Consider the following 25,617-nt stretch of genomic DNA (forward strand, 5'->3'; position numbering starts at 1 on the left):
CAGGTTGAGAAAGACATTTTGCATAAACATTAAAATCAAACTAAATATCAGTGTTTTTGAAACACCTGAGATGGTTTATTTAGCAGCTGGATAAAACAAATGTTTAAAAAAAAAGAAGGAAAAGAACACTACCATCTATAGTACAATACACTTAAATGTTCACACATGCAGGCATTTGTATCATGTCAAACCAAGTAAATTAGGGGCTCAATAAATTAAGTTTAGACAATCTGTTGATGTTTTTGAGGCTCAGGTTTTGTCCAGTTCAGTGAAGCTAACGGTGACGTTTGAGTTCTGAAGCTGACTGATCTGCCTCCTCAGCTGCATGATCTCCTCCTCCTGCTCTTCCACTCTTTTCTGTAAACCGTGGATGACCTGAAAAAGAAGAAAATAAATATTACAAATGGTTGGTAGTTATTATGGGCGCTTTAGCTCCAAGTGGAACAAAGCACAAAAACGTTGGCACTTTTTTGCATCACAAGTTGAGAACTTGAAACTAGGCTTGGGCCAGCAGTGACACTGGAAAGTAGGTTATGATGACAGTTTTACTTTCAGTTTCAAGCAAAGGAGACTCAGAGGAGAGTGGATCATGATTAGGGCAGACCAAACATTTGAACAGTGTCGCATGAGATTAAGTAATGTCAATATTTGGCCATTGCTGTGATATTAGAGTAGTAGTTGTGTAAATGCTACTGAAGTGGCAAATGTACAGTATATATGGCATGTGAGAGTTATGGAATTTTTCAATATTTTTGGGAGCCTGGCTTGTGTGGTGACTAAACTGCGTAGGCTTCAGTGCTGAAAGTGTAGGAAGGTGATGCTGGAGCATTATGTACATAAGGCAACACATCTCTTAGTGATACACAGTTGGGGCATAAGCAAAACATAAAAAGTTAGTAGTAGCTTAGTAGTGCCTGCAGCTGAATGTTAATTAGTGATGGGACTCTTTGAAAGGAACCAAATATTCAGGATCCATTTACTTTAAAGTACCTTTCAAAGGATTCATTTTTGAAAAGGTACATTTTTCTAATAAGTCCATTTATCCCTAATACAGTTTTATATTAATTGGTTTTGTGGATGAAGTTCATATAAAAAGTTCAATTATATGTATTAAGTTAAAACAAAAAAACTCTCTGGATTTTATTTATTTGTCATTTAAATAAATCTAATTTTAAATGAAATAGAATCTTAGGCACTGCGATGTGTGCAGAATCCTATCGTACAGGGTAAAGAGCCGTTCAAAAGAATCAGCTCGTTTCTGAACCTCACTTCACTAATTACTGAACACCAATGTTCAGTAATGTATCCTTAAGAAAAAATGTCTTTGTGAGGGAAAAATGTAGTAGTAGAAATAGTTGTCTTTCAGCCAGCTGACAGTGTCCAGAAATAGCCTAGACAGATCTACATCTAGACTGATCAGTCCAGAACTTTCTCTGGCGCCTCATTTGAAGTGCTTTAAATGAACTGGATGATGGCACATGTATGCCATTTTGTAACTTTGTAAACTCTACTATGCCTTAGTATCTGAATCTGGCCCAAACCTACTTCAAACTAAACACATGTGCTGTATGCATATGCACTGTAATCCAAAACTATATCTGCATACTTCAAGATTTCTGAAGAATTAAATGAACAGTATTAGGCAAATATTTATCCCGTACTACCATGTCTTTATTGTGGAACAGTTCACTCTCTAGCAGCTGGCTGGCTGCTGGCCGAAGGCTGGGGTCTTTGCTCGTCAGCTTTACGATGTATTTAGTCAGAACTGGCCATCTGTGGCAGAAGGAGTCTGGAATTTTCCCTTCTCTCAGGTCCCCGAGGGTCCGGACCCGCTCCATCTCTGTCCCAAACGGATGGAACAGCTCCAGAGCCAAAACCCCAATGCTGTACATGTCTGACTGCAAGAGCAACATTTTATACTCTTAGTGTTCAAAAAAACAACATGTACAGAGAAGAATGTGTTTGATCTAAAACATCATCCATTCATAAACTATCTAATCACAACACAAAGATGTAACAGTTTTAATTACCTTTGAATCATAATGAGAGCCTTTCAGTTGTTCTGGTGCAGCGTACACAAACGTGCCGACACCTGATGTATGGGTGGAACCTGAAAACACAAAGAACCATTCAGAGGAAACGGCGCCATCTACTGGTGTGTTGTGAGAATGTAATAAGACGAGAGTTTAATCATTTACCATCACCAGGAGAAATTGTTCTTTTATGGTCATCTACTATCATATCCCTGCATGCCAACCCAAAGTCTCCGATTCGAACATGGCATTCATGACCGTGGAGGAAAATGTTCCTGGGCTGGAAAAAACAAAAGAAGGAAAAGTTATTAGAATGGTTTACCTAATAACCATCCTAATAACTGGTTCTTAGGTAAACTGGTTCTTAGGTAAACCTAAGAACCAGTTATTTGGTTTACTGATAAACCTAATAACTATAACCTAAAAGTCTGATCAGTTGTAAAAGTGGAGAAATCCAAAGTTTCAGGGAAAACATTTTTTAACTCTGCTGCTGCTAACACATCATCTGCCGAGTATGCATAACGTATCCACATGTAGGATTCAGGCTTTCAGAGAAAAAGTGAGACATTTGTAACCACTGAGACATGAGAAACAGATTTTGAGAAATAATGAAATAGTAGTGGGATCGTCTCACTTATGACTGCTGCAGAACTTTGACAAAAAGGATCTTATTCTTAGTTTTTTTTAAAGCCTAACAGTTGTTTAAAAGTTAATGTTTTCAAGTGCTTGTAAATTTAAGATCAATTGATATAAAACATTAGTACGTACATTTTTAAGCCCCTGCAAAAAGTATTCTCTACTATTTTAAAATACTTTAATACATATATACATTTTAAGACAAACAGTACATACATTTTGCATTTAGGATAAAAAAAACAACCTTATTTGTCTGTAAATCTCTTTTACCCAGAATTCCTCAGGTGGCAGAGCTTTTGCTCGACCTTGGTTCAAATTCTGCAACAAGAAAATCTCCTGTTATGGACCTTTTGCTATTCAATCTTTTATCTGGTAATTCCAAATATAACCACCAGCTTAGCCCTACTCTGTATTGATGTTAAGCCCAGCAGAAAGTGCGGGAGCTTTTCACATGTTGATGTCAGACAGAATTTTTTTTTTTGCTGCAGGTGCATCCTTTGCTACAAATGATGAAGCAGTCACTAAAGGAATGCTGTTCATGCATTTATGGCAGTAAAATGTTCATTTTCTTATTTACAAAATGAATTGTTTATTTGAATCTTATAAAATATACTTCTAAAATTGTATAATCCAATTAATTGTTAGAATAAGCAATTAGTAAAATAATGGGTAGTCCCAGCCCCAATATTTTTGACACAAACATTTATGAAAAGGTTGAAATAAAACAAAAAAAGGAGTTTATTTTTGAAAAAAAAAAAAAGAAATGCAATATTGAAAGTTTTTGTCAAGCAGTAACTATAAAAAGCACAATCAGAAACACTGCAACAACATGAGGAGACTCCTCCGATGGGTGTCAACAGCCCCCATAACAGGCCCCGAATGCAGCCAGAGTTATCAGATCGGTCTGGGCCGCAACGGCAAAGTTAGGTCAGAATGACTCGGTACCAAACACAGAAGGAGAAGTAGTTGATGAGAACACCAAACACAGGGAAGAGGAAGTTGATGTTGACATTTCGTTTTAGATTTACTCTTTACTATGAAAAACCAGAATAACTAGAATCCAACCAATGGAAGTCTTGAAGAAGACTCTCTAAGCAGTCAGTCGGCAATCCTCCACCATGGGCGAGGACCAAAGCAGAGATAAGAGAGATAAAATTATTAAGATTTACAGAAATGAATTCTACACTGCTGTTCTGGATGAAGATGTCAGAGGAATAGAAGACATGGTAAAGAAGTATGGGAGTAACAGTCAGATAGAGATACAGGACGGTTCATCAGGAGGAGTGTTCTGGAAGGTAAGGCCCTTCTTTGGAAATGGTTTCTAAGAGAAACCATTTTAAACTTAAATTAACAAGTTTCACCTTAAAAAGGCTAAATGCTAACAGAAATGCTGCAACTTCATGTTTAATGCTTAAAAATAAAATAAAGGTGGCTCAAACACACAGCTGGTCCATGGATGTCTCTTGTTGCATTAGGGCTTTGCCATCCTTCCCCTCCACCTGGCTGCTACGTACAGAAGAGTCCACAGCCTGCAGAGTTTGCTGTCAGCTGGAGCCGAAGCTCAAGTCAAGTGCGTACAAACATCCCAGATACGGGTTTACAAGTTCACACACGTTGCAACCAGAACCTGAGAGCTGCTGTACTCTACCATATTTTTACACTACCTGCTAAGAGTGCAACCAGGAAAAACGAAACAAAACCACAAAGTCTAGACCAGGGGTGGGCAACTCCAGGCCTCGAGGGCCGGTCTCCTGCAACTTTTAGATGTGTCTCTACTTCAACACACCTGAGTCAAATAATGAGGTCATTAGCAGGACTCTGGAGAACCTGACTGCACTTAGGAGGTGATTCAGCTATTGGATTCAAGTGTGCTGGACCAGGGAGACATCTAAGAGTTGCAGGACACCGGCCCTCGAGGACCAGGATTGCCCATCCCTGGTCTAGACAGTGAGCGCACTGGTCTGGTTTTGGAACACAGATACCAACGATGCCTTTTCCATAGGGACAAGCTGGGTCGGACGTCGCTACATTTGGTCATCATCAACTGGCCGATCACCACGACGACCCGGACAAAACCTTCCTCCAAGTTCTGGACCACTGTGGCGAGAGCAAGCAGGCAGGCTGAAGCCTGTTTACGGCTGCTCTGTGAGCACGGAGCTGACGTCAACGCGCAGGTGAGGTTTAACACGTCCTACCCAAGTTCTGAACATGAAAAAAATAAATACATAAACAATGACATTTTAAAATAGAATTTTGCAAATGTCAATTTGTTGTTTCTTACTAGATGGATGATCAGAGTCAGCAGACGCCTCTCCATCTGTCAGTGCGTTACAGAGCACTGTCTGCTGCGCGGCTGCTGATCAGCTGCGGTGCCAACGTGAACGCAGTGGACAGCAGTGGAATGACACCTCTGCACATGGCAGCATCAATCCTCCATCAGGACATAGCATCTAGTTTAATCAGCCACGGAGCTCACGTCAACATGGTTGGTATTTACGCACACACTTCAACTCATACCTATAAGTATGAGTTAAAGGGGCGGTATTATGTATATTCCAAGCACATAGTGCCATTTTACAGCACAATCATGTAACTGTGTTACCTTAAGTTGCGATGCTGTGTATGTCATACATGACCTCTCACAGCCAGCTGAGCAAGGTGGGTGGCACCGACTAACTCACTCTTTGGTTACCTAGCAACAACCTTTTGAGTTACTTGCTGGAGCAGCAGTTTCGGGTGCCGTGCCGCTTAGCTGCTTAAAAATAATAAACAAGGGTGTGGAGTGAAAACTGGACAAAACAGGAAGTCACGTCCCTAGTGTGGCAGCATTTCAAATATTCAAACCAAAAGACTAATCAATAACTATCGATATCAACTGATATTAAACAGTTATATGGTGATATGTTTTTCAGCCATACGATCCAGCCCCAAGTTGGCCTCTGTCCCTGAAGCTCCTGCTCTTTCACTCCACCTTCAGCATGTCATTGTAGCAGTACTTCTCAATATGCCTTTTACAACTGTTCTTGAGAGGGCTGGACTGAGAAGTAGTTGGGATGATAAACTCAGCATATGTGAAATTCCATCAGGTGTTTGCTAATTGCTGCTGCTGCTGGTCTGGAGGAGCTGATTGGAGGTGGTGGGGGTGAAGCTCAGCTAGAGACTGCAGCTCAGAGGAGGAGCTTTGTGAAAGCAAACATTTAGGCACCCCTGAGTGGTTGCCATGGGAGATTAAGGGATTCCTCAAACATGCATAAAAGAATCAAAGCAACACTCCAGATATGTTTTAACAAGGGAATGACATTGTGACATGACATAAAGCTCAAAAAGGTTAATTTTACATTATCTTCCTCCTTTAAAGAATGCTATTTTCAACTATCTATTGAATGAAACTTTGTTTTCCAGAGGATGCATCACTCTGGGAACACTTCTCTGCACCTCGCTGCAGTTGCAGTGATGACAAAAACAACCAAAGTCCTGGATGAAGACGTGAGCTGCATCTGTGAGCTGCTGGAGCGCGGAGCGAAGCCAAACATTGTAAACGAGGCCGGCATGTCGCCATTCCACCAAGCGTGCAGCCTGGGGAACGAGCAGCTGGTGGACCTGCTGCTGAGATACGCAGCTGGTGTCAACAAGCCGAGCGCAGCAGGGGAGAGCTGTCTGTTCCTGTTCCTGAACCACACGCCTAACATGAGGAACAGCTCCCTGCTGATCAAACTCCTCACCCTGAGCGCCCCGCTCACAGTCTGCAGCCACGACGGCCGCTTACCCTCCACCTTAACTCAGCCACGCTTCTTTAAACAGCGAGAGCAACTGATCCAACTAACCCAGCAGCCAAAGACACTTCGGGATATTTGCAAAAGTAATATTTATCTGAACCACATCAGAGGAAGAAAGGAGGAGCTGAGAAAAGTTATTCCTGAAAGCTTGTACAACTTTGTCTTCAACCAATGGAAGATCCAAAACCTTTCGTTTGTGACAGAGAGTGAAGAGGCGGCAGGGCAATGTGCATGTACCTGAGCTACAAGATTTGAACCATTCAGCTGAGATGAGATTTAATGCCTTGCTAAAGTATTCCTTCACCTTAAAGATTTTCACTGCCTGTCACATTAAAAACACAAACGTCCTTGAATTTTATGCTGAGCAGTACATAACTAAACTGGAGGACAAATTATACTTTTTTTTTTCTCAAATAAAATATCTAAACACAGAGGTGTGTTTCTATTGAACCTGTTACTCTAACACAGGGGACTGCAGACTTTACAAACCAAAGAGCCATTTTTCCCCTCAGATAAACAAAAGCTACTTAGAGCCAAAATATGTTACATAACCTTCTCTCAAAGGCAAACTTAAATGCTTTAATAAATATTAATCATAGGAAATGTGTGGTCGTTCTTAAAGAACCCTGATTTTGTTTCTGTTTATTTGGCTTAAAGACAAAAAACCCCAAAACATTTACAAAAAAGGACTGATGCATTATTATTCTACGGGAAGATAATGTTGTGGAAAATTATGTAAAACATAAAAAAAGACCGTTTCTAAGGTAATAATGAAAAATAAATAATATTACTGACAGTTGTGCCATTTTGTTGTGAAACTTCAAGGCAGAATTGATTAAATACTGAAAAACTGTTAAAAATTTTACAGTTGTTACATCTATACTAAAATAAAAACATTTGGTTAGCAAAATTTGTAAGAGCCATTGTGGATGTTACAAAGTGCTACTTTCAGCTCACAAGCCTCAGGTTGCAGACCTGTGCCCTAAACAGAATACCTCAGAGAGACTACTGGCAAGTAAATGGTTGTTCTCATGAGGAGGTAACTCACTCTGTCAGAACAAGCAGTTCCTCTCCAGTTGGTGGCAGCAGTGATGTGTGCTCAGTTAGGTGTATATCTATTCAAAACTAAACGTCTCAAGGAGCTCTGAGCAACGCATCAGCCACAACAGGAATGAGTCAGACTTAGAGTCAGTCAAGAGACCAGTGGTACCTCTGGATGAGTTGCAGAGATTCACAGCTCAGGTGGGAGAATGTGTCAACAGGATAGATAGAAGTTAATTCCGATAATGTCACAATCTCTGCACCCCACAAGAAGTGTAACTGTAACTAAACAGGCAAACATACAGTACATACATGTACCGTATGTATGCCTACATATACAGATGCATAGATTCATACCAGTATTAATGTGGATTTGCTCAAGGCAATGGTTGTGACATGTCTGGAATGAATCAATAAAATCAAAATCAATCAATAAATAATTGCAAAAGGTGGTTCAACAGAGTATTGACTAATAGAGGAGCTGTAGAGAAATCCTAACTCTTAACAGGTCCATAAAACAAGCATCATTCTCCTTCCACCTCACAACTGTGCAAAGCTTTGTGTTGGTCTATCTCATAACGTTGCATTAAAAAAGTACTTCATTTAAAATCTGTGGCTGTAGTGTGACAAAATGTGGAGAAATTTTAAAAAGTTGTCCACACATTTGTGGACAATTTCCAGATTTGCTTTTGCAAAACAATTAAAGCTGTAGAAACCTAAATGAATAAGATGAGAAATAAAATCTAGTGCGGTTACCTTCAAGTCTCGGTGCATTATTCCTCTGGAGTGAATGTATTCGACCCCTTGAAGAATGTTCCTCAGCAGGTTCAGTGTGAGTTCAGCATCAACACAGTCATAAGGAGCTGCAGACACAAGCAGAAAGCAGAATTGACTGCTGAATTGAAGCAAAATATTTTATTTCCCAAATGGCATTCTGGAAATTGTTCAAAGTAGAGAACTCATTTCAAGTTGTATAAATATGAGGAAACTGAGTTTTTGGTGGATTGCAGAGAATGTAAAAATATTTACATCTTGGAGTGTGTTCCTCTTGTGGCCTGGAGTTCCTGTCAGAGATCCAGTCCTTTAGTGAGCGCTCACACAGCTGCATCTGAATGTACAGCATCAGGTGGAACTGAACCTGCACATAGAAAAAAACAACTAATATTAAATGATACTTAGGGATATACTGATCCACTTCTTTCATTTCCGATATCTGAGCTTTAGTGTCCACCGATACCGATCTGATACGTAAAAACAGCTGAATTAACTCAAAACATTTCTTTTTTAAACAGACATAAAAGTACTTACTAGTACTAGTAAATGAATTACTAGTTCATTTACTAACTGCACCAGGACAGCATACTGAAATACACCAACAGCTCCACAAGTTTGGCCAAACATGTAAAAACAACTTTAATATATTCAGTCAGTGCAAATAGGAGCAGAACAACCAATGTAAAATAAATAAAGAAACAAAGTAATAAAATCAATAGGTTGACTACCTTGGTCAAACATTCAAAAAATAAACTAACAAACCTTTCTAATGGTTCAGAAAGTGCAATTAGCAATTCTAAATATGAAGTAAAATAAATAATACGGCATGACGGTCCTCAGAGCACAAAGCATAGAATTAGACTGAATAGATCTGACTGATCGTACACATTGCTACCAATACCCAATCTGGAATTGTTTTCAAAATATGGAGGCCGATACAGATATTAATATCGGATCAGTGCATCACTATTGTTTATGATGTTTTGGTTACAGAAAAATTGGGGAGAAAAAAAAAAGACAAAGTAGTGGTTATGAGATTTTAAAACACCCACATCTTTAGAGGATCTTCTGGTGTGGATCTCAGCCCACTGCTGATGGTCCTTGTCAACACAGGAGTTGTTGTTCAGCTCAACGCTGCTCCTGCTCGAGTCCTCGTCCAACATGGCCGATCGATCCCAGCCCATTGCAGGACACTTGGAGCCATTTCTGGGCTCCCCCTGTCCCAGGAACACACAGGGGACGTAGTTCTCCGGGAGGAGGCGCACCGTCTTGGGACACGCCACCTGGCGGTCCTGGGCTGAGACTAAGGCTCTGATTGGCTGGCTCTCTGTTGGAGGTCCTTTAGCACTGGAAGCAGCACCAGTCTCTCCTTGACTGTGGCTTTGGAAAACTATAGAAGAGCTGCTGCTGCTACTGCTGTCAAGGCTGTCATCGAAACTGTGAATGAAATAATGAAGATATAAAGCATAGGAGGTGTACTGTCAGTTAGGGACAGCTGCAGGCTAATGCAACTAAAGGATATTGAGAGAAAGTAATGACTAATCGTACCCATCTTTTTGTCCAGGGGATTCCAGAGCAGGAAGGTGGGACTCAAGATCTACAACAAAGGAGGTCATTAAAGCCAGAGTTAGGACAGATCAGTCTAAATCTTCTCTCATTAATGTTGGGTCAACTTGTTTCCTGATAAAGACTCACGGACGGCTGGCTGAACATGTTCCATCCATGCAGTGTGATAGCCCACGATGTTTACATGCTGCAAGCTGGATAACACTTTGACTTCTCTAAGGACCTAGAATACACACAGGGGCCCGGTTAGATTGAGGCCCCGTCACAGATCAGGAGGAAATGTTAAACTCAAACATTTCTTTTGAAACAATTCAAAAATAAAACCCCTATCTAACAATCTAACAGCCTGATCCCCATCTAGCTGTGTGCCAGGTTCACATGGCAACATTTTAAATTTGTTGATTGATTTTCAAAGCCTGAGAGCCTAAACATGATGACAATAAATCATAGATATAACTGGTTTGGTCCTGCAGCGTGTGGTGTTCAGCCACACGCCTAAGACAACACACCACACACAGATAGGTTCCACTCACCAACATTCAGATGATAGTCAGGAAATCTCACAAAAAATCTCAAGATCAAACGTGAGTTCAGAGGAAATAAACATGGCCGACTGAGAACAAACAATGATAATAGTTTGTGGACTATTTTTAAGAGAAAAAAAACGCTACAAAAAAGGTGCTGGTTAAAGGAGTGGTGCTCTAAAGATTATCTTTATAGTATCACAGTAATCAGAGTGTCCTTAAGATTGTCAGAAGAGGAAAATTGGGTCAAACGTTAAAAATCAGCATAAAGATCTTGCCGTGTGAACCAGGCATTAGAAATACATCGCCTTCCAAAAGGATTCACACTCATTGAGGTTTTTTAGACATTTTGTGAAGGACCCACACACAATTATTTTACTATTGTTTGTTATTGTTTAAGACTTTTACAAACAAAATTGAAAAGTGTGCTGCTTTAACCCTCTGGGTAAATTTTTTGTTGGGACCACCGTTTGGGATGTGCCTCTACCAGCTTTGTCCATCTAGAAACATTTAAACCAACTGTTCTTTCCAAAACAAAAGTTTTGTGAAACATTTTTAAAGTCAAATCCATATTTCTCCCACATGACAAATCTGAACTACTTTGTTTGGTCTATTAAATAAAGCCCCAATACAATATACTAAAGTTTGTCATTTCTGAGTAAAACTATAAATAAACAATGCTCTGTGAGGTAGTAATTGATAATATTCACAATTACATCCAATAAACTTCAAATAATTGTCGCAGCGGGAGCAAAACACTGTTGATCCCATGCCAAAGGCAAGCAGATGACCAAACACATGGATGATTTCAATTCATGTGTAAAAATGAAAATAAAATACAAAAAAACACTTTCTGTTGAGTAGGGTGAGGCATATTACATTATAAATGATACAATGCAGTTTAAATCTTCAGTTTTACAGAAGACGGGGAAGCCGACCTTCATGCAGTCCTCCTTGGAGACTCTTTTGATGAGAATTTTCTTCACAGCATAACTCTGGCCATCCAGTTTGTTCACAACCTACAAAATGATGATCAAGAAATCACAGTTACAATTATATTAAAATAAATTAAATCTGAACATGAAAAAAGTTTTTAAAAAATTTGAAAAAAAAAGATCATCGTAATACCTTAAAAACATTTCCGTATGATCCTTTTCCAAGCCGACATATTTCTTCAAACTCACTAAGATAGCGTGAAGTCTGGGCTTGAAACAGCCCCTCCTTTGGCCTGTGATCAGATCAGGCTGTTAGACTGCACAAAAAATAGCTAGAAAGGAAAACAGAAATAACTCTAGACATGTTACCTTACAGCTGGGTTATGTGGATTTGTGCCAAGACATTGTTGGCCCTGTGAATAAAACAAAAGTAACAATAAATTAACTAATTTGATAAAGCAAAAACTTCTTTTCTTCCCCCCAAAGTGTCAAACACCATATCCACAACTTCATTAAACATCTAAGCATCCATAACACCTTCATCTTCCTGACATTTTGTCACAAACTTCAATGCATTTTATAAAGACTCTATGTGGCAGAGCAACACAAAGTAGCACAAAACTGCATTTACATTCCCCACAAGATTTACAGCAAAATGTGAAACTACAAATAAAATAACTCAGATGTGCTGAACAAAAGTGCACACCAAATAGTGTTTTCATTCTTATTTGTAAACAACAAAACAACTCCTGCGATGATTTGTGTCGATCACATTGATTTCCAGTAAAGTACATTAAACTCTGCTGTTGTGATGAGACATAATGTGTTCATTACAAAACTGTTGAACTGTACCTGTGGATAGAGCGAGGAGCTGGCGGCGTTAAGTAGCTCAGTGAACGCTCGGTTGTGCTGCAGTCTAATGGTGCTGAATTCATCACTGATGGCCAAAGGTGACAGAAGGTTCAAGGCTGCCAAACGCTGGCCGATCACTGTCAGAGGAGGAGAGCAATTCAAATAGAATAGCTGCTTTATGTGACGGTGTGTGAAACATGAAACCTGCTGAGCGGCTACCTTTGAACAGCATCCGCGAGCGCGCCGGATTGCTCTCGTAGACGCAGCACAGGTGTTCCAGCAGCGAGCCGAGGAGAAGGTGGTTGGGGATCGCAGAGGCAAACTCTTGTACGGATGGGTAATGTCTGCCGGCCATCAGGAGCTCACAGTTACTCTCCGAATCGGAAGCTGAGCATACACACAGACAATGAATATTCTTTAAAAATATATATATATTTGGTTAATATTTGGAACATACTATACTTTAAGTTTAGCCACATACCTTCTTCAATTACTTTTGCTATCATTTCAACAATGTTTCTGTCTCCTAGGTCCATGTCTGACAATGAAAGCTTTAATGATTCTTCCCTCTGACTGCAGTACATGAAGTGAACTCATCTTGTTTTTACATAAGGGAGCGCCCAGCAGTCAGGCTTATCTACCATGTCCAGTGGAGACCAGCCCATCCCCTCTTCAACACACACACACACACCCCCCCCCCCACACACACACACACACACACACACGCACGCACACACACACACACACACACACGAGTAAGATGAGATGTGCCAAAAAGGGAAGGGAGTAGGGGGTTGCGTAGGGCTAATAAGGCACTCACTTTCTCCTCATGACGCAGAATGTGTGTGTATGTGTGTACCAATTGAGTGCGTCTTGATAGTTTTCAAAATACTACAAAAGGAAATCCAATGGAGCAAAGAAATAATATGAATATTTTTTAGAAATGGGGATTTACCAACAAAATAGACACAAGAAGCTTACTGGTATGAAAGCACACCAAGCTTTTTTATATATATAAAAAAAACAAAAAAACATTTTAAAATCCACTGATAGAGATCCTATAATTTCAGGCTCTGTTAAAGAAACGTCAGAGGAAGTGCCAGATTGGCCGGGAACTTTCCCCGGCTTCACAGAGAACTGAGAAACGGAGCGATGCTCTGCAGAAGTCAGAATAAACAAACTGTTTATTCATTCAGCTGAGTTTCTCGGAGTAGGGCTGCATTTTTTAGGATTTAAATTGTCCATTTATTTACTACTGCATAGCTTTTGTATGACTGTTTACTGTACTGTATACTATTTGAATAGAATAATCCTCCATTTGACCCTGACTGGGGACATTTAAGTTTATTGGAAGCAAAGGCACACAGGTAGCAAAAAATAAATAAATATATAATTTAAGTTTAAAAAAAAAGAGGCTGCTCAGTAATGCCAAAATGTATGTAAGCATGATTATTATAATTAAGAAATAATAATAATTAAGAAGTTTGATTCAATTCAAAGATACCTTACCTAACCCAAAGAGAAATGAAATGTCATCATCACTCATATCATCTAAGTCTCTTCTAAGAGGCTTTGTGGTTTGTGATGCTGTGGGCAGGAAGGATCTCTGGTAGCAGTCAGTCTCGCAACAAATATGAAAAAGCCTCTGACTGAAGACAGTTGCAGTATGACAGCCTCACAAGTATCATGACATTCTAACAACTCCATTTCCAAGCAGCAAAGATGAGATTCCACAGTAGTATCTTTGATGACATCATCAGTACATGGAAAGCTCTGCTAATCCTCCTCATTTGCTTTTGCCACTCTTCTTTAAATCTGTGCCTGGCCATACGATTAGAAACCCGGGCAGATAAACGTTGGAGTCGGGATATGACGGTTTGATCTTCCTCCTTCTCGTTCTGCTCTGAATCCTCAAAGCCTCTTTTTCAACTCCTCTGAGAACTGAGCTTTTTGAGATGCTGATCAGAATTGTAAAAACTATACCTTGTTGCCATGGTTAGACATAATTGTCCAAAAAAAAAAAAAGAAATGAAAAGGCTAAAATTCCTCAAGAGTTGCACTGCATCCAAAAACAAAAAGTATCAAAAGTCTACACAAAGAACAAGTAAGAGCTGTTCCAAAATGAGCATTTGAATATGAAAACTCTTCAAATTGTGCTTTTAATATTTGTTTCAAAATACTATGGAAACCAGTACAAAGAATAGGAATGTTGAATGTTTTTTAGGTCAGTTTAAAGCAGTGATGGCTACACAGTGTAACACCTGCTGAGAGGAGTATCACCTGGGAACGCTCCTTTGTCCATCTGGATCACTGAAGGATCCATCTGGATCACTGAAGGATCCATCTGGATCACTGGAGGATCCATCTGGAACACTGGAGGAGGTCCTCATAATGGTACTTCAGCCACAACTGAACAACAGCTGTTTGGCTTTAAATTAAGCAGTAGCTATAACTTTCCATTTTTTTGTTTTAAACTTTTTAAATACCAAGATACAGTGGTACTGTTGCCATCACCATGGAAATCTCATTACATAGTGGACATTACACCCAACTGCAGATTGTTGGTTTGGAATAATAATCTCTAAACTTTTACCTAACCCTTTACTGAATAACAAAAAGCCCAAAGTGCATCATAAAATGAGACAAAAATTTTAAAAATCACACAGATAACTAAGCTTAATAATACTGGGGAGAAAGAGGACAAACAGGATAATGTTCTTCATGAGCTACAATTACAGGTAGTCTAGTCACACATAAAAATATGCACAACTTTGATCATTTTAATCAAGAAAAGTAGTTAGTCAATATGGCCTATAAAATTCCTAATATAGATAGTTTATTAACCATAATGAATAATATTTATGCTGGAAAGTTGTTTTTGTGAAAGCCATTGATTTGTTTTTAAGCAATAAAAAAACAAATTATTATATAAATCATATATATATAATCATATATGATTATATATATAATTATATATGTATATATGTAAATTATTTCATTTATCACCTCTGAAATAGTAAATTAATTTAAAAATATACAGAAAACAGTTCATTCCCCTAACAGTTGAAGATTTTTAGAGCTTGCATCTTAAAAAAGATAATAATGGTTGAATGTTAAAATTGTGATTATTTACTCCACAAAAAAATAATTAATTAAGGTAATTCATTAAGAAAATTGGATAACACATCTGTTATATCAATTTTAACTGTCATATCTTGAATCTAACATATCTTAAATTCATTCATATAATCAAATAAGGTCATAGTGATGTCTCATGGGTTGCAGCTAGCCTCGCGGGATCTGGAAAAGCTGCATCAATGAACATTTTTTATTTTATTTATTTTGATTGTGTATCTACAAATGCGATGTAAACGAATTATTCGATAAAAATGACACTCATAAAAGAAGAAAAGCTGCCTACTGTCAAACTGGACGTCTTCGTCCTCTTCGCTCGCCAAACTTAACAAGCTAATGCTGCTCTCAACCTGCCGTCTCCGGACAGATCTGAGGTTCCGGTGGACCAACAGGTTGCTAGCGCTGCCAGAACATTCCTCAGAGCGCATCAGACCGTTGTCCGGCGTCGAACTGTACATTTTAAACGCGAATAACAAAAAAATAAAACTAAACCATTTTTCTACAGTGTTACCAAGTTCTCAACGGCTAACCTCATGTTAGTCGCTAACTACGGTTAGAGAGTCGCTTTTAAAACTTTTACAGAACTTGTCAGAAATGAAAGCTGGGGGAAAAGTCCCTCGCGTCCCCTGTCAACTGTCGGCCATGTTTGAGGAGCAGCTGGTTTAAAGGGACCGTCATAAAATGCGTTAACTACAATAAGAAGACAGCCTGTTCCTTAATAATCATTCTCCAAAACAAGAAACACTTCCAAAATTTAAGTAATTATCTAATCATAAAAGCAAATATTTTAAAAAATAATTTGCATATTTGGTACAATTATTTACAAAACATAATAGTATTCGTTTTTTTAGGATGTACGACAATTATCAATGAGCCCTAACACCCGATGATGAAATTCAGCAGAGGTTTGGGAAATAGTTTTAATAAAAGTACCACAAGGTGCATTCTTTGTTTTATATTTGGGTTCTAATTACACGTTTTGTGTATTCTTTATAGAGCTTAACCTTTACATACTTTTCCTTCTTGTGATAGTAAGCTGCGCAGTGTTGCGCGGTAGTAATGCTCACGAACATTGTGCGTAAACGGCGCGGGAGAGCTTCATTTTTGTGTTTCTGTTTCACGGGGAATCGAGAATCAGTGAACACAAACTATATGGTATATAACCAGCTGATGTAGCGGTCCGTTTGAGTTCAGGCTGTGGGGATAGGAGGAGGAAATCCGGGGAAAGATGTCCGATGTTTGGTAAGTTAACCGTATCATTTTAGTTTTTCCCCTCCAGAATTATTGGTCTTTTATGACTTGAAGCTGTAGTCATTTTAGTGCTTCAAGTCAAAAATGAAGGGCTCTAAAGTCCAGGGGACTTAACTCTGTGAAACTGCCTTTGCTGTCTAAATCTTGCACTGGCAGTATACCCTCTCGTTGACCTCTTTCATATTTGGTGATTCGTAACTGAAAAGTAGCAGGGAAATAATGAGTTGTTTTAATTTTATTTGTCTTGTTGTGAAACACCTGAAAATTTTGACATTGTGTTCAGCCTCCAAATCACAAACTAGAACCTGTTTTCATTGTAATTAGGGCTGCAAGTGTCTTTAATTGTTTCTCTACTTGCTGAAATTTCTGCCCTCTCTTCAAGCCCAGTTTGATGAAATGGAGAGCATCTCCAAGCATTTCCAAGACTTGGAAATTGGTGCAGTCTTTCAATTGGATTTAGGTTTTGACTGGGCCATTCTTATATGTGTTTATGCTTTGATCACCTTTCCATTACAGTGGGCGGGCTCTTGGGCTCTTTGTTTTGTTAGGTGAATGTCCTCTCTGCTCTCCAGTCCCTTGCAGCGTCTAACAGGTTTCCTTTCATCAGTTCTCTGTATCTCTGTATCTAGCTCCATTCTTCATCTCATCAGCTTCACACCTGCTTCCCAGTCCCACCACATGTAACCGTAGGTTGTGTCTGTTCAGGCTAATGTGTACTGCTAGTTTTCCTTCACACACATTTTTTTGCATGTAGTTGAATTTTGGTCTCATCAGACCAATGCAGGAGAACTCTGTATGTATTAGGTGACATTTTGAAGTAAAAGGAATTAATCTTAATGTTATTACTGTTTAAAACTTCATTTATTTTTGTCTATGGCAACATGTGAAAGTCCATGGTGTCTATTATGGTGTCTATTGTCTATTTTTAGCATGAAAAGTTTTCCACCTGCAGCTCTCACTGCTCTCGTTTCTTCTCAGCACTTCTGAGCCTGCTGGAGCCATAAGGGCCATTGACAAGCACTCAGTGCATCGGATCTGCTCTGGACAAGTAGTTCTGAGTCTGGCCACGGCCGTCAAAGAGCTGGTGGAGAACAGCATTGATGCAGGAGCAACCAACGTTGGTGAGCAGGGCACAAAGTGTACTTCTGAAACACAAAACAGATGCTTTATCTCATAATCTAAACTCTAGAATGTATCTCTTTGTGTATTTAACAGAAAGCTTTGCACATTTACCTTTTAGTTCGTTTATCTCAGGGGTGTCCAAAGTCGGTCCTCGAGGGCCCCATCCTGCGTGTTTTAGTTCTCTCCCTGGTTTAACGCACCTGGATCAAATGATGGCTCATTAGAGGCCTTAGGAGAACATTGACAAGCTGAGAAGGTTGTTACTACAAGCAGGGAGAGAACAAAAACGTGCAGGATGCCGGCCCTTGAGAACCAACTTTGGACACCCCTGGTTTATCTGATTCTCAACATTTCTACCAAACCATTAGATGCTTGTGTTATTAATATGCTTCTAGAAAACTAAGGCTGCACATGTCTGCTTGTCTTATTAACATACCATCGTTTATTCCTCCAGAGGTCAAGCTGAAGGAGTGTGGTGCTGAACAAATAGAAGTGTCCGACAATGGCAGAGGTGTCGAAGAGGCGAACTTTGAAGGACTCGGTATGTGGAATCTTTGTAATTCCAAATAATCTAGAAAAATCTGGAAAAGTATGGGATTTGCTTTTTGGATAAGTATAGACAAATATTTCCAAGTATTTCCAGGCTTTGCTCCCTTACGCATTGTCTAAATGTTATATCCGTCCGTCCATGCATCCATCATTTTGTTTTTAAAACCAAACCTCTCCAGAATCACCTGCAGTAAATTCAAAGTCCGTTTGATCTGCAACTGTACTTGAACTGAAGTCTGAATTCTGGAAATCTGGATTAGAAAAAGTAAGACATTGTGAGATGAAAAACCTCTATGAACCGCGTGCGCATGATGCTGTGCCTTCCTCTCCTGGCCGCTTCACAGCACTAAAGCATCACACGTCAAAGCTGAGGGATTTCTCTGACCTGATCCACGTGGAAACATTCGGCTTTCGAGGCGAAGCCTTGAGCTCTTTGTGTGCTCTCAGGTAAAGTCACATTTATTCTGTTCACAAAGCCCACAGCAAAAGTCAGATTATAATCACTCCTTGTCCCAACTTGTGGTTGCAGTGACCTGAGTGTGATTACATGCCATGAGTCCAGCCAAGTAGGCACCAAGTTGGTGTTTGACCACAAAGGTCACCTTGTGCAGCAGTGCCCCTGTCCCAGGCAGCAGGGCACCACAGTAACGCTGCAGCAGCTCTTCTACACGCTGCCCGTCAGACACAAGGAGTTCCAGCGGAATATCAAGAAGGTCAGCAATTAAACAGTTTATACTGGGATGTCCATGGTGGAATGTATATAACAAGTCATATTTACACTAATTCTTATTTAATTGTTTTTGCAAATGTGTACTTCTAGTTGTAGAGTTTATTTGTTAGCTCGATGATCAACAATATGGAAAGATCTTAGAATACCCAGTATGTTGCTTCCCTTCTTAAAGGATTTTATGTTGTAATCTGGTGATCAGCGATTGCAGCTGAGAAAAAAAACAACCAATCAATCAATTACAAAACCAATTGCTGAATTATATTACACAATGTGAACTAAGAACAACATGTGATGTATAACAGAAGGTCTCTTTAACAAAAATATTGTTAGCTTCATATAAATCTTCAAAAGGTTCCAGGAAACTTACAAGTGAAAACACAAATGAAAGAAAGAATAAAATGATGAGGCTCATTCAGTCTGACTCTGTTCTGGAGCATCTGAAGATGACATCGCTCAAGGGATTCTTCATAAAACACAGAACATTTTGGACACAACACTTATCAGACTGTCATCCAACAACAAGGTGTCTTCAGTCAGAGGCTTCTTCAGGTCCTCTAATATTGACTGCTATAGGAGATCCTTCCCACCCTCAACCAACAGCATCTACAAAAACCCTTTGATAAAAATTCTGTAATACAACCCACAAAATGTAATTTTCTTTTGGGATTAATAAAGTATATTTGAACTCGATAGAATGAAATTGTACAGATGGATGGATGGACGGATGGTACACAGCTGGATGTTTTCCAATTTTCTTTCCTGCTGCATCATTCCTTATTCCCAAAATGTATAAATCGATTAAAAACTTATCACCAGATGCTCATAGTACTTTAATCACCCACTAATTAAAGATTGTTGTTGTCATCGTGTTAAATAATCAAATAACTTTTTTAAAACAATCTGGTTAGAAGTCAGACATGTTCTCAGCTTTGTCTCCATTTTTACCTTAACTGTGTTACGTTTCCTTTTATTTGAATGTAGTAAATACATACCCAGTTGTTTTCATCCTTAATCTGAAACGTTGCTGTGTTTTCAGGAGTTTTCCAAAATGATCCACGTCCTGCAGGCCTACTGCATCATCTCTACAGGAGTCCGTATCACCTGCTCCAATCAAACGGGCCAGGGAAAGCGCAGCGCCGTCCTCAGCACCGGCGGCAGCCAGAGTATGAGAGACAACATTGGAGCCATATTTGGGCCAAAACAGGTTCTGGCTTCTTTTACCCTAATTTAAGGCAGCAGCACCAAGATATTCCTGAAGCCAGTTTTCCTCATCACTGGTTTTCCTTCCGTGCCCTGCAGCTGCAGAGTCTTCTCCCGTTCCGGCAAGTTTCTCCGCTAGAGAATATTATGGAGGAATATGGACTTAAAGACGGAGACTTACCCAAACAGCTTTTTACGTGAGTGCTCTGTTTTTAATAAATGACACCGTTCCTATTGTTGTTGCTTTAAATCCAAATGCTTTGTGCAGGATTTCGGGCTTTGTGTCCACCGGAGACCACGGCGTGGGGCGGAGCGCCTCAGACCGGCAGTTCTTCTTCATCAACAGCCGCCCATGTGACCCAGTGAAGGTCATTATTGTTGAGAGCTTTTAACTGAGTTAGTATTTTCCACCTGACTACTTTTTAAATTTATTTTTTACCTTGTAGGTCAGCAAACTTGTGAATGAAGTGTACCACATGTACAACAGACATCAGTATCCATTTGTTGCCCTGAACATAACTGTTGCCTCAGGTGAGAAAATTAACAAATTAAAACATTATTCCAGAAATGAACTGTCGAATTATAGGTTCATTTACCTCCTACAACACCATGAAATTTTATTGAAGCGTTTTCCAGCTCAGTTGAATTCAGTTTCAATTAAACGTTGTCTCCAGACACTTAACAAAGACAATGAATGAAGCAGCCGGGACACACAGAGAGCTGAGCTAACGTGGCCATGGTGCAAACTGTCCACTAATTAAATATAGTCACATTGTGATTTACAAGGAAAGAGAGAGAGACTTGTCTAGTTGACTAGATTAGGATAAGGTCAATAATTAAATGTGTTAGTTAAGTAAACAAAATATTGAATATAAAGGTAAAAGTGTACTTACATTAACAGCAGTTAATTAGATACAGTTCATTTCTGAATAAAATATTTCCTAATTAGAATCAAGTTATTTATAAGTTACACATTTGTTTCTGAAATACACCCTGTACATAATAGGTTAAGCTAGAAATATTATTATTTGTTTAATGAAAACCTTCTAACAACCTCACATGAAAAAAATGTAGTTAAATAGAAGAATCTGAGTTTGGAAACATGTTAGTATTAGTAGGGCTATTATCGGTAGAAAGAAAACAAAATTCTCCCAAAAATGTCAGAAACTTTGCAGTTATTCTCAGAAATTAGAAAAAAAAAACCCTTTGAGCTTCAGTGACCAAAAGTTCTTGACTTTTGGAAATTTTTAGAATTTCAACCCTTTGGAACTCAGAAATGTTCTTGTTTTTTCTACAAAATTTCTGTGATTATTCTGAAAATGTCAGAGTTTTTTTTATGGAAATTTACTCTTTTTTTTTATTTTTCTATCTAAAAGGCTCTAATACGTCGTTGTAGTGATCTCTAAAAGTTAGATCCATCCATTGTCTTTACATTCTCCTTTTTTTCAGGGTAAAAATCGAGTGTGAAAATAGAGTCTTCACAAGAAATGTGGTAACCCTGCAGGGTGTTTTCTGTGATTTTTGGTTGGTTGTTGTTCCCAGACTGCGTGGATGTGAACGTAACGCCTGACAAACGACAGATATTTCTTCATGAGGAGAAGCTCTTACTCGCCATCCTAAAGTCTTCTCTCATCAACATGTATGAAGCTGGAGTAAATAAGCTCAGCCTGAACTATACACCGAGTGAGAACTTGTCTTTGCACACTTCTATAGTGTTCTTATTTTTATTTTACTTCTTTCATTTTGAAAGTCTCTGTTTTCTGTCTCTCTCTAGCTGCATCGTCTGCATCTAAAGAAGTTCACCTTCCTGTCGAAGACAAAGCAGAACCTGCGGAGAACAACCAACCCGGAACCCTGAGCCCAACGTCAACCTTGAACCTCGCTGCCCTCAAAGCTGCTTTCTCAAACCAGAACAGCGCCCTCTCTGGGAGTAAGTCAAGCTCGGAAAAAGCTTCCAAAAGCGGGCCGAGCCAGAAAACGCTGCAGTGTTTCTTTAAGGGCTCAGTTAAATCACCAGTACGACCCAGAACAGAGGCAACTAAAGGCAGCCTGGGAGCGCAGACGGAGCTCCATGGGTTCAGGAATGAAGGGGTGTCAGTCAGGGAGAAGGACTCTGAACGATTCTTGGCAGTGGAATCACCAGATCCACAGCACCCAGACTCCTCCGAACCAGTTGTTGAAAATGTCACGCACGACTCATCGGTGAGCCAGAACCTCCCTGAGGACCCGGGGGTCCAGACCGAAGCACGTTCACCTGTCGAGGACTCCGTCATTATCCCCGATGCTAAAAGAGCCAGACGAGACGATCCACGTTTCACCGCAGAGCAAACGTCCGACACGGCTTCCTCCACGGCCGATGTCCCCGTCTGTCTGCGGAGGAAGACCGTGCCGCTGCATTTCTGTCTGCAGGCCCTGGCAGCCGGCATCAAGAGGCTGCAGCAGCAGCAGAGACAGCGAGCTGCAGACAGGCAGCGCTACAGGCGCTTCAGGGCCAACATCAGCCCTGGAGAAAACCAGAGAGCAGAGGACGAGCTCCGCAGAGAGATCAGGTGGGACTGTACTCGGTCAGGGCTGGACGATATGGACTTACAATTTTATTATGATGTTTTCTGTTGCTATAGTGATGAGGATTAAAAATGATTTTCTTTTCCTACTTTTTGAGGTAACTGTATGGTCATGACTGCATATAGCCCCACAAATCCTTTTTTTGGAAAATCATTTCCATGATTTGCTTGAAAACCAGTTATTTAAAAAAACAAAAAACTGTGATTTTTATCACTAATCCGCACACAGTAACTGCATTTATTAATATTTTCTTCCTTTACTGATATTTATTGTTGCTGTTGTGGAATAAAGAATGAAGAAAACAGTAAAATTAACATCTCTAATAATACTTTTTTTTTTTTTTACATCTTTAATTCAATGCTATCAAGACGCTGCTCACTTTGAAAAGCTCTGGTTTAGATCAGAGACTACTCACATGTCAGAACAACTCAGTCAAAGCCCAAATAAATCATAATCTAACCTCACTGAGCTAGAGAACCACTAAGCATCTTTTTATTCCCAAAATCCAATAGAAAACCATGTATTGTTCTACTACTGCTTCACAAATATTAGTACTTTGTGTTGATCTATCTCATAAAATTCTACTAAGCAATAAAAGGTTTGTGGTCAGAACCTGACAAATGTGGAAACGTTCAGCTGTAATCAACATATCTGGCTTTTCTTAGAGGTTTTGTGTTCAATTTGTGTTAGAGTACAAATAGTTATGTTTTTTTCTACTTTTTTGTAGTAAGGACATGTTTAAGGAAATGGAGATCATCGGTCAGTTTAACCTGGGCTTCATCATCACCAAGCTGAACTCCGACATCTTTATGATTGACCAACACGCCACCGATGAGAAATACAATTTTGAGATGCTGCAGCAGCACACTGTGCTCCACGGACAGAGGCTCATTGTGTAAGCTGCTAGCATACTGCAGTCTACTTGGTATTGTGTCCAGACTCTCTAATCTGTTCTGTGTCTTATGGCTCCAGCCCACAGAAACTCCACCTGACTGCAGTCAGTGAGAACGTGCTCTTGGAGAACGTCGAGATCTTCCAGAAGAACGGCTTTGAGTTCCTGATTGATGAAGACGGTAGGACTGTCATCAGAGGTCTTCTTCAAGAAATGTTCCTGCATATTCTCACTGTGAAGTGATTCCCTCAGCCCAGGTGATGGAGCGAGTGAAGCTGGTTTCCTTGCCCACCAGTAAGAACTGGACCTTTGGGCCGGCCGACATCGAAGAGCTGATCTTCATGCTTAGTGACAGTCCGGGCGTCATGTGCCGCCCGTCCAGAGTCAGGCAGATGTTTGCTTCTAGAGCGTGTCGCAAATCAGTTGAGTTCAGCTCACTTTTAACACACACACACACACAGAACTTACAATTTATTATATCAGTTCCCTGTTTGATGAAAGCCAATAGATTCCTTACAGACGGTTGAAAGAGTTTTTATAGTTGTTTTGTGTCACAGTATTTTCTCAAAAACCTGATTGTTTCTGCTGGTATCTGCCTCCAGGTGATGATCGGTACAGCTCTGAGTGTCGGTGAGATGAAGAAGCTGGTGATTCACATGGGAGAGATCGAGCATCCATGGAACTGTCCTCATGGCAGGCCCACCATGAGACACCTCGCCAACCTGGAAATCATCTCACAGGACTGAGTCCAGAAATAGACGAAACACACACTTTGTACAGACCAGACTGTGTGTAAATGTTCTGACACTTCTGTCATAGATTTATCTTGTAATTTTTACCTTCTTTTTTGAATGCTAGTTTTCATTTAGTTTGATTTTTTTATATTAAATAGATTATATAATTTTCTTATTGTTTATATCCAATAAACAATGCACAAACACATGCTTCTTACGCTTGTTGAACTGAGATAACAGATCATTTATTATTACAATGTAAAGAGGTAATTCTGAATAAACAGTGGATTCAAATGGGATATTGATTGATAATGTGTCAATTAAAGATTCCTGAATTGTGTTCAGAGCAAGTCGAGCATTTTTTCTCTTGTCAATTAAAAGGTTATAGATTGATTTCCAATTAGAGAGGCTGTTGTGAAATTTAGATTAATTGGAAGTTAATGTAAAGAAACATAAACGTTTACTTATAGAAGTTATGTTCTTTTTAATGTACTTGTTTTTGTCACAGCAAACATGAACAAGTAGTATTTTTTCTTAAAATGTCTTTCAAATTAAAGGGCAAAAACTAACCTGGTGTGCTGTTTATATTGATGTAACTGTGGACGTGAAGGGAAGTGAAATGTAAAAAGTTTCTGTTTATGCTTGATTATGTGTACGATTTAAAATGAACAGCTGTCAGATTTGACACCTATTAAAGACAAATTAAACAGACACAGAAAAGACAAGAGTTCGATTCTTTTGATCTCGCAAGGAGAACGGATAAAGATGTGTTTCCAGTCACAAATCTCCAACCGCTCTGAAAACACATTTGTCCGCTCCTCTCTTTTTATTACTTTCAGAGTCCCTATCACAGAGAGCACTGCAACTCTAAGGGGTGGGGGTAAAACACTTCATTACTTAGTTGCAGTGCTAATGACAATCACTAACTAAACGCATGTTATCTTGCACTAGATTATTCGGTTCCAGACACAGAGTAAAACAGAGCAAGTCGTACATCTTCACGGCGACGGTTTTATAGCCATCTAGCAGGTCAAAAGAAGAAGAAGTTCCTGCTGAGTAATAAACCCTGTGAGCACGGTTGTCACTGCTTTTCTTCAGGGAGGCCCTCTTGTAAAAAGGAAACAAAGTAATTCAACAACACAGAAACATTCTTTATGCTGAAAGAAAAGAAAACAATAAAGGCATATAAGGCAGATCATTATATAAGCAACACTGTTAGGATACATGAAATAACAAATATTTGATAATATATACATTTCACCTAACATTCCCCCCTGTTTATCACATATTTGTTCCAATTCT

At 39.5% G+C, this 25,617-nt stretch overlaps 3 protein-coding genes across 8 annotated transcripts; 2 read left to right on the forward strand and 1 right to left on the reverse strand.

Moving 5' to 3' along the window:
- Positions 1-47: 47 nt before the first annotated feature.
- eif2ak1 (eukaryotic translation initiation factor 2-alpha kinase 1) lies at positions 48-15,934 on the reverse strand. 4 transcript variants are annotated; one of them, XM_032573786.1, is made up of 16 exons: positions 15,559-15,934; positions 12,619-12,675; positions 12,357-12,524; positions 12,138-12,274; positions 11,655-11,698; positions 11,479-11,578; positions 11,289-11,369; positions 9,956-10,049; positions 9,809-9,857; positions 9,313-9,697; positions 8,516-8,624; positions 8,243-8,349; positions 2,199-2,313; positions 2,031-2,110; positions 1,665-1,898; positions 48-375 (listed from the first exon to the last, which is right to left on the reverse strand). In XM_032573786.1, exons 1-16 carry the CDS (start codon positions 15,728-15,730, stop codon positions 250-252), a joined length of 2,058 nt encoding a protein of 685 aa, XP_032429677.1. In that variant the 5' UTR covers positions 15,731-15,934; the 3' UTR covers positions 48-249. The 4 variants fall into 4 exon arrangements, with proteins under 4 accessions (XP_032429677.1, XP_032429676.1, XP_032429678.1 ...); XM_032573785.1 differs by having other exon boundaries at positions 1,662-1,898; XM_032573787.1 differs by lacking the exon at positions 12,619-12,675 and having other exon boundaries at positions 1,662-1,898.
- LOC116726868 (ankyrin repeat domain-containing protein 61) lies at positions 2,762-5,066 on the forward strand. The gene is made up of 3 exons (XM_032573789.1): positions 2,762-3,964; positions 4,145-4,239; positions 4,672-5,066. The coding sequence occupies exons 1-3, from the start codon at positions 3,788-3,790 to the stop codon at positions 4,916-4,918; spliced, it is 519 nt and encodes a 172-aa protein (XP_032429680.1). The 5' UTR covers positions 2,762-3,787; the 3' UTR covers positions 4,919-5,066.
- A 396-nt stretch (positions 15,935-16,330) lies between the features above and the next one.
- pms2 (PMS1 homolog 2, mismatch repair system component) lies at positions 16,331-25,026 on the forward strand. 3 transcript variants are annotated; one of them, XR_004340698.1, is made up of 15 exons: positions 16,331-16,514; positions 17,502-17,644; positions 18,100-18,186; positions 18,539-18,641; positions 18,724-18,907; positions 19,961-20,128; positions 20,224-20,321; positions 20,393-20,492; positions 20,571-20,655; positions 21,667-21,807; positions 21,899-22,673; positions 23,417-23,584; positions 23,662-23,762; positions 23,839-24,003; positions 24,184-24,349. XR_004340698.1 is itself a non-coding variant. In XM_032573783.1 (15 exons), exons 1-15 carry the CDS (start codon positions 16,501-16,503, stop codon positions 24,325-24,327), a joined length of 2,481 nt encoding a protein of 826 aa, XP_032429674.1. In that variant the 5' UTR covers positions 16,337-16,500; the 3' UTR covers positions 24,328-25,026. The 3 variants fall into 3 exon arrangements, 2 of the variants coding, with proteins under 2 accessions (XP_032429674.1, XP_032429675.1); XM_032573783.1 differs by having other exon boundaries at positions 16,337-16,514; positions 23,834-24,003; positions 24,184-25,026; XM_032573784.1 differs by lacking the exons at positions 16,331-16,514; positions 18,539-18,641; positions 18,724-18,907 and having other exon boundaries at positions 23,834-24,003; positions 24,184-25,026.
- Positions 25,027-25,617: the final 591 nt, after the last annotated feature.

The sequence above is a fragment of the Xiphophorus hellerii genome, chromosome 10 (genome assembly GCF_003331165.1).
Source record: "Xiphophorus hellerii strain 12219 chromosome 10, Xiphophorus_hellerii-4.1, whole genome shotgun sequence".
NCBI lineage: Eukaryota > Metazoa > Chordata > Actinopteri > Cyprinodontiformes > Poeciliidae > Xiphophorus > Xiphophorus hellerii.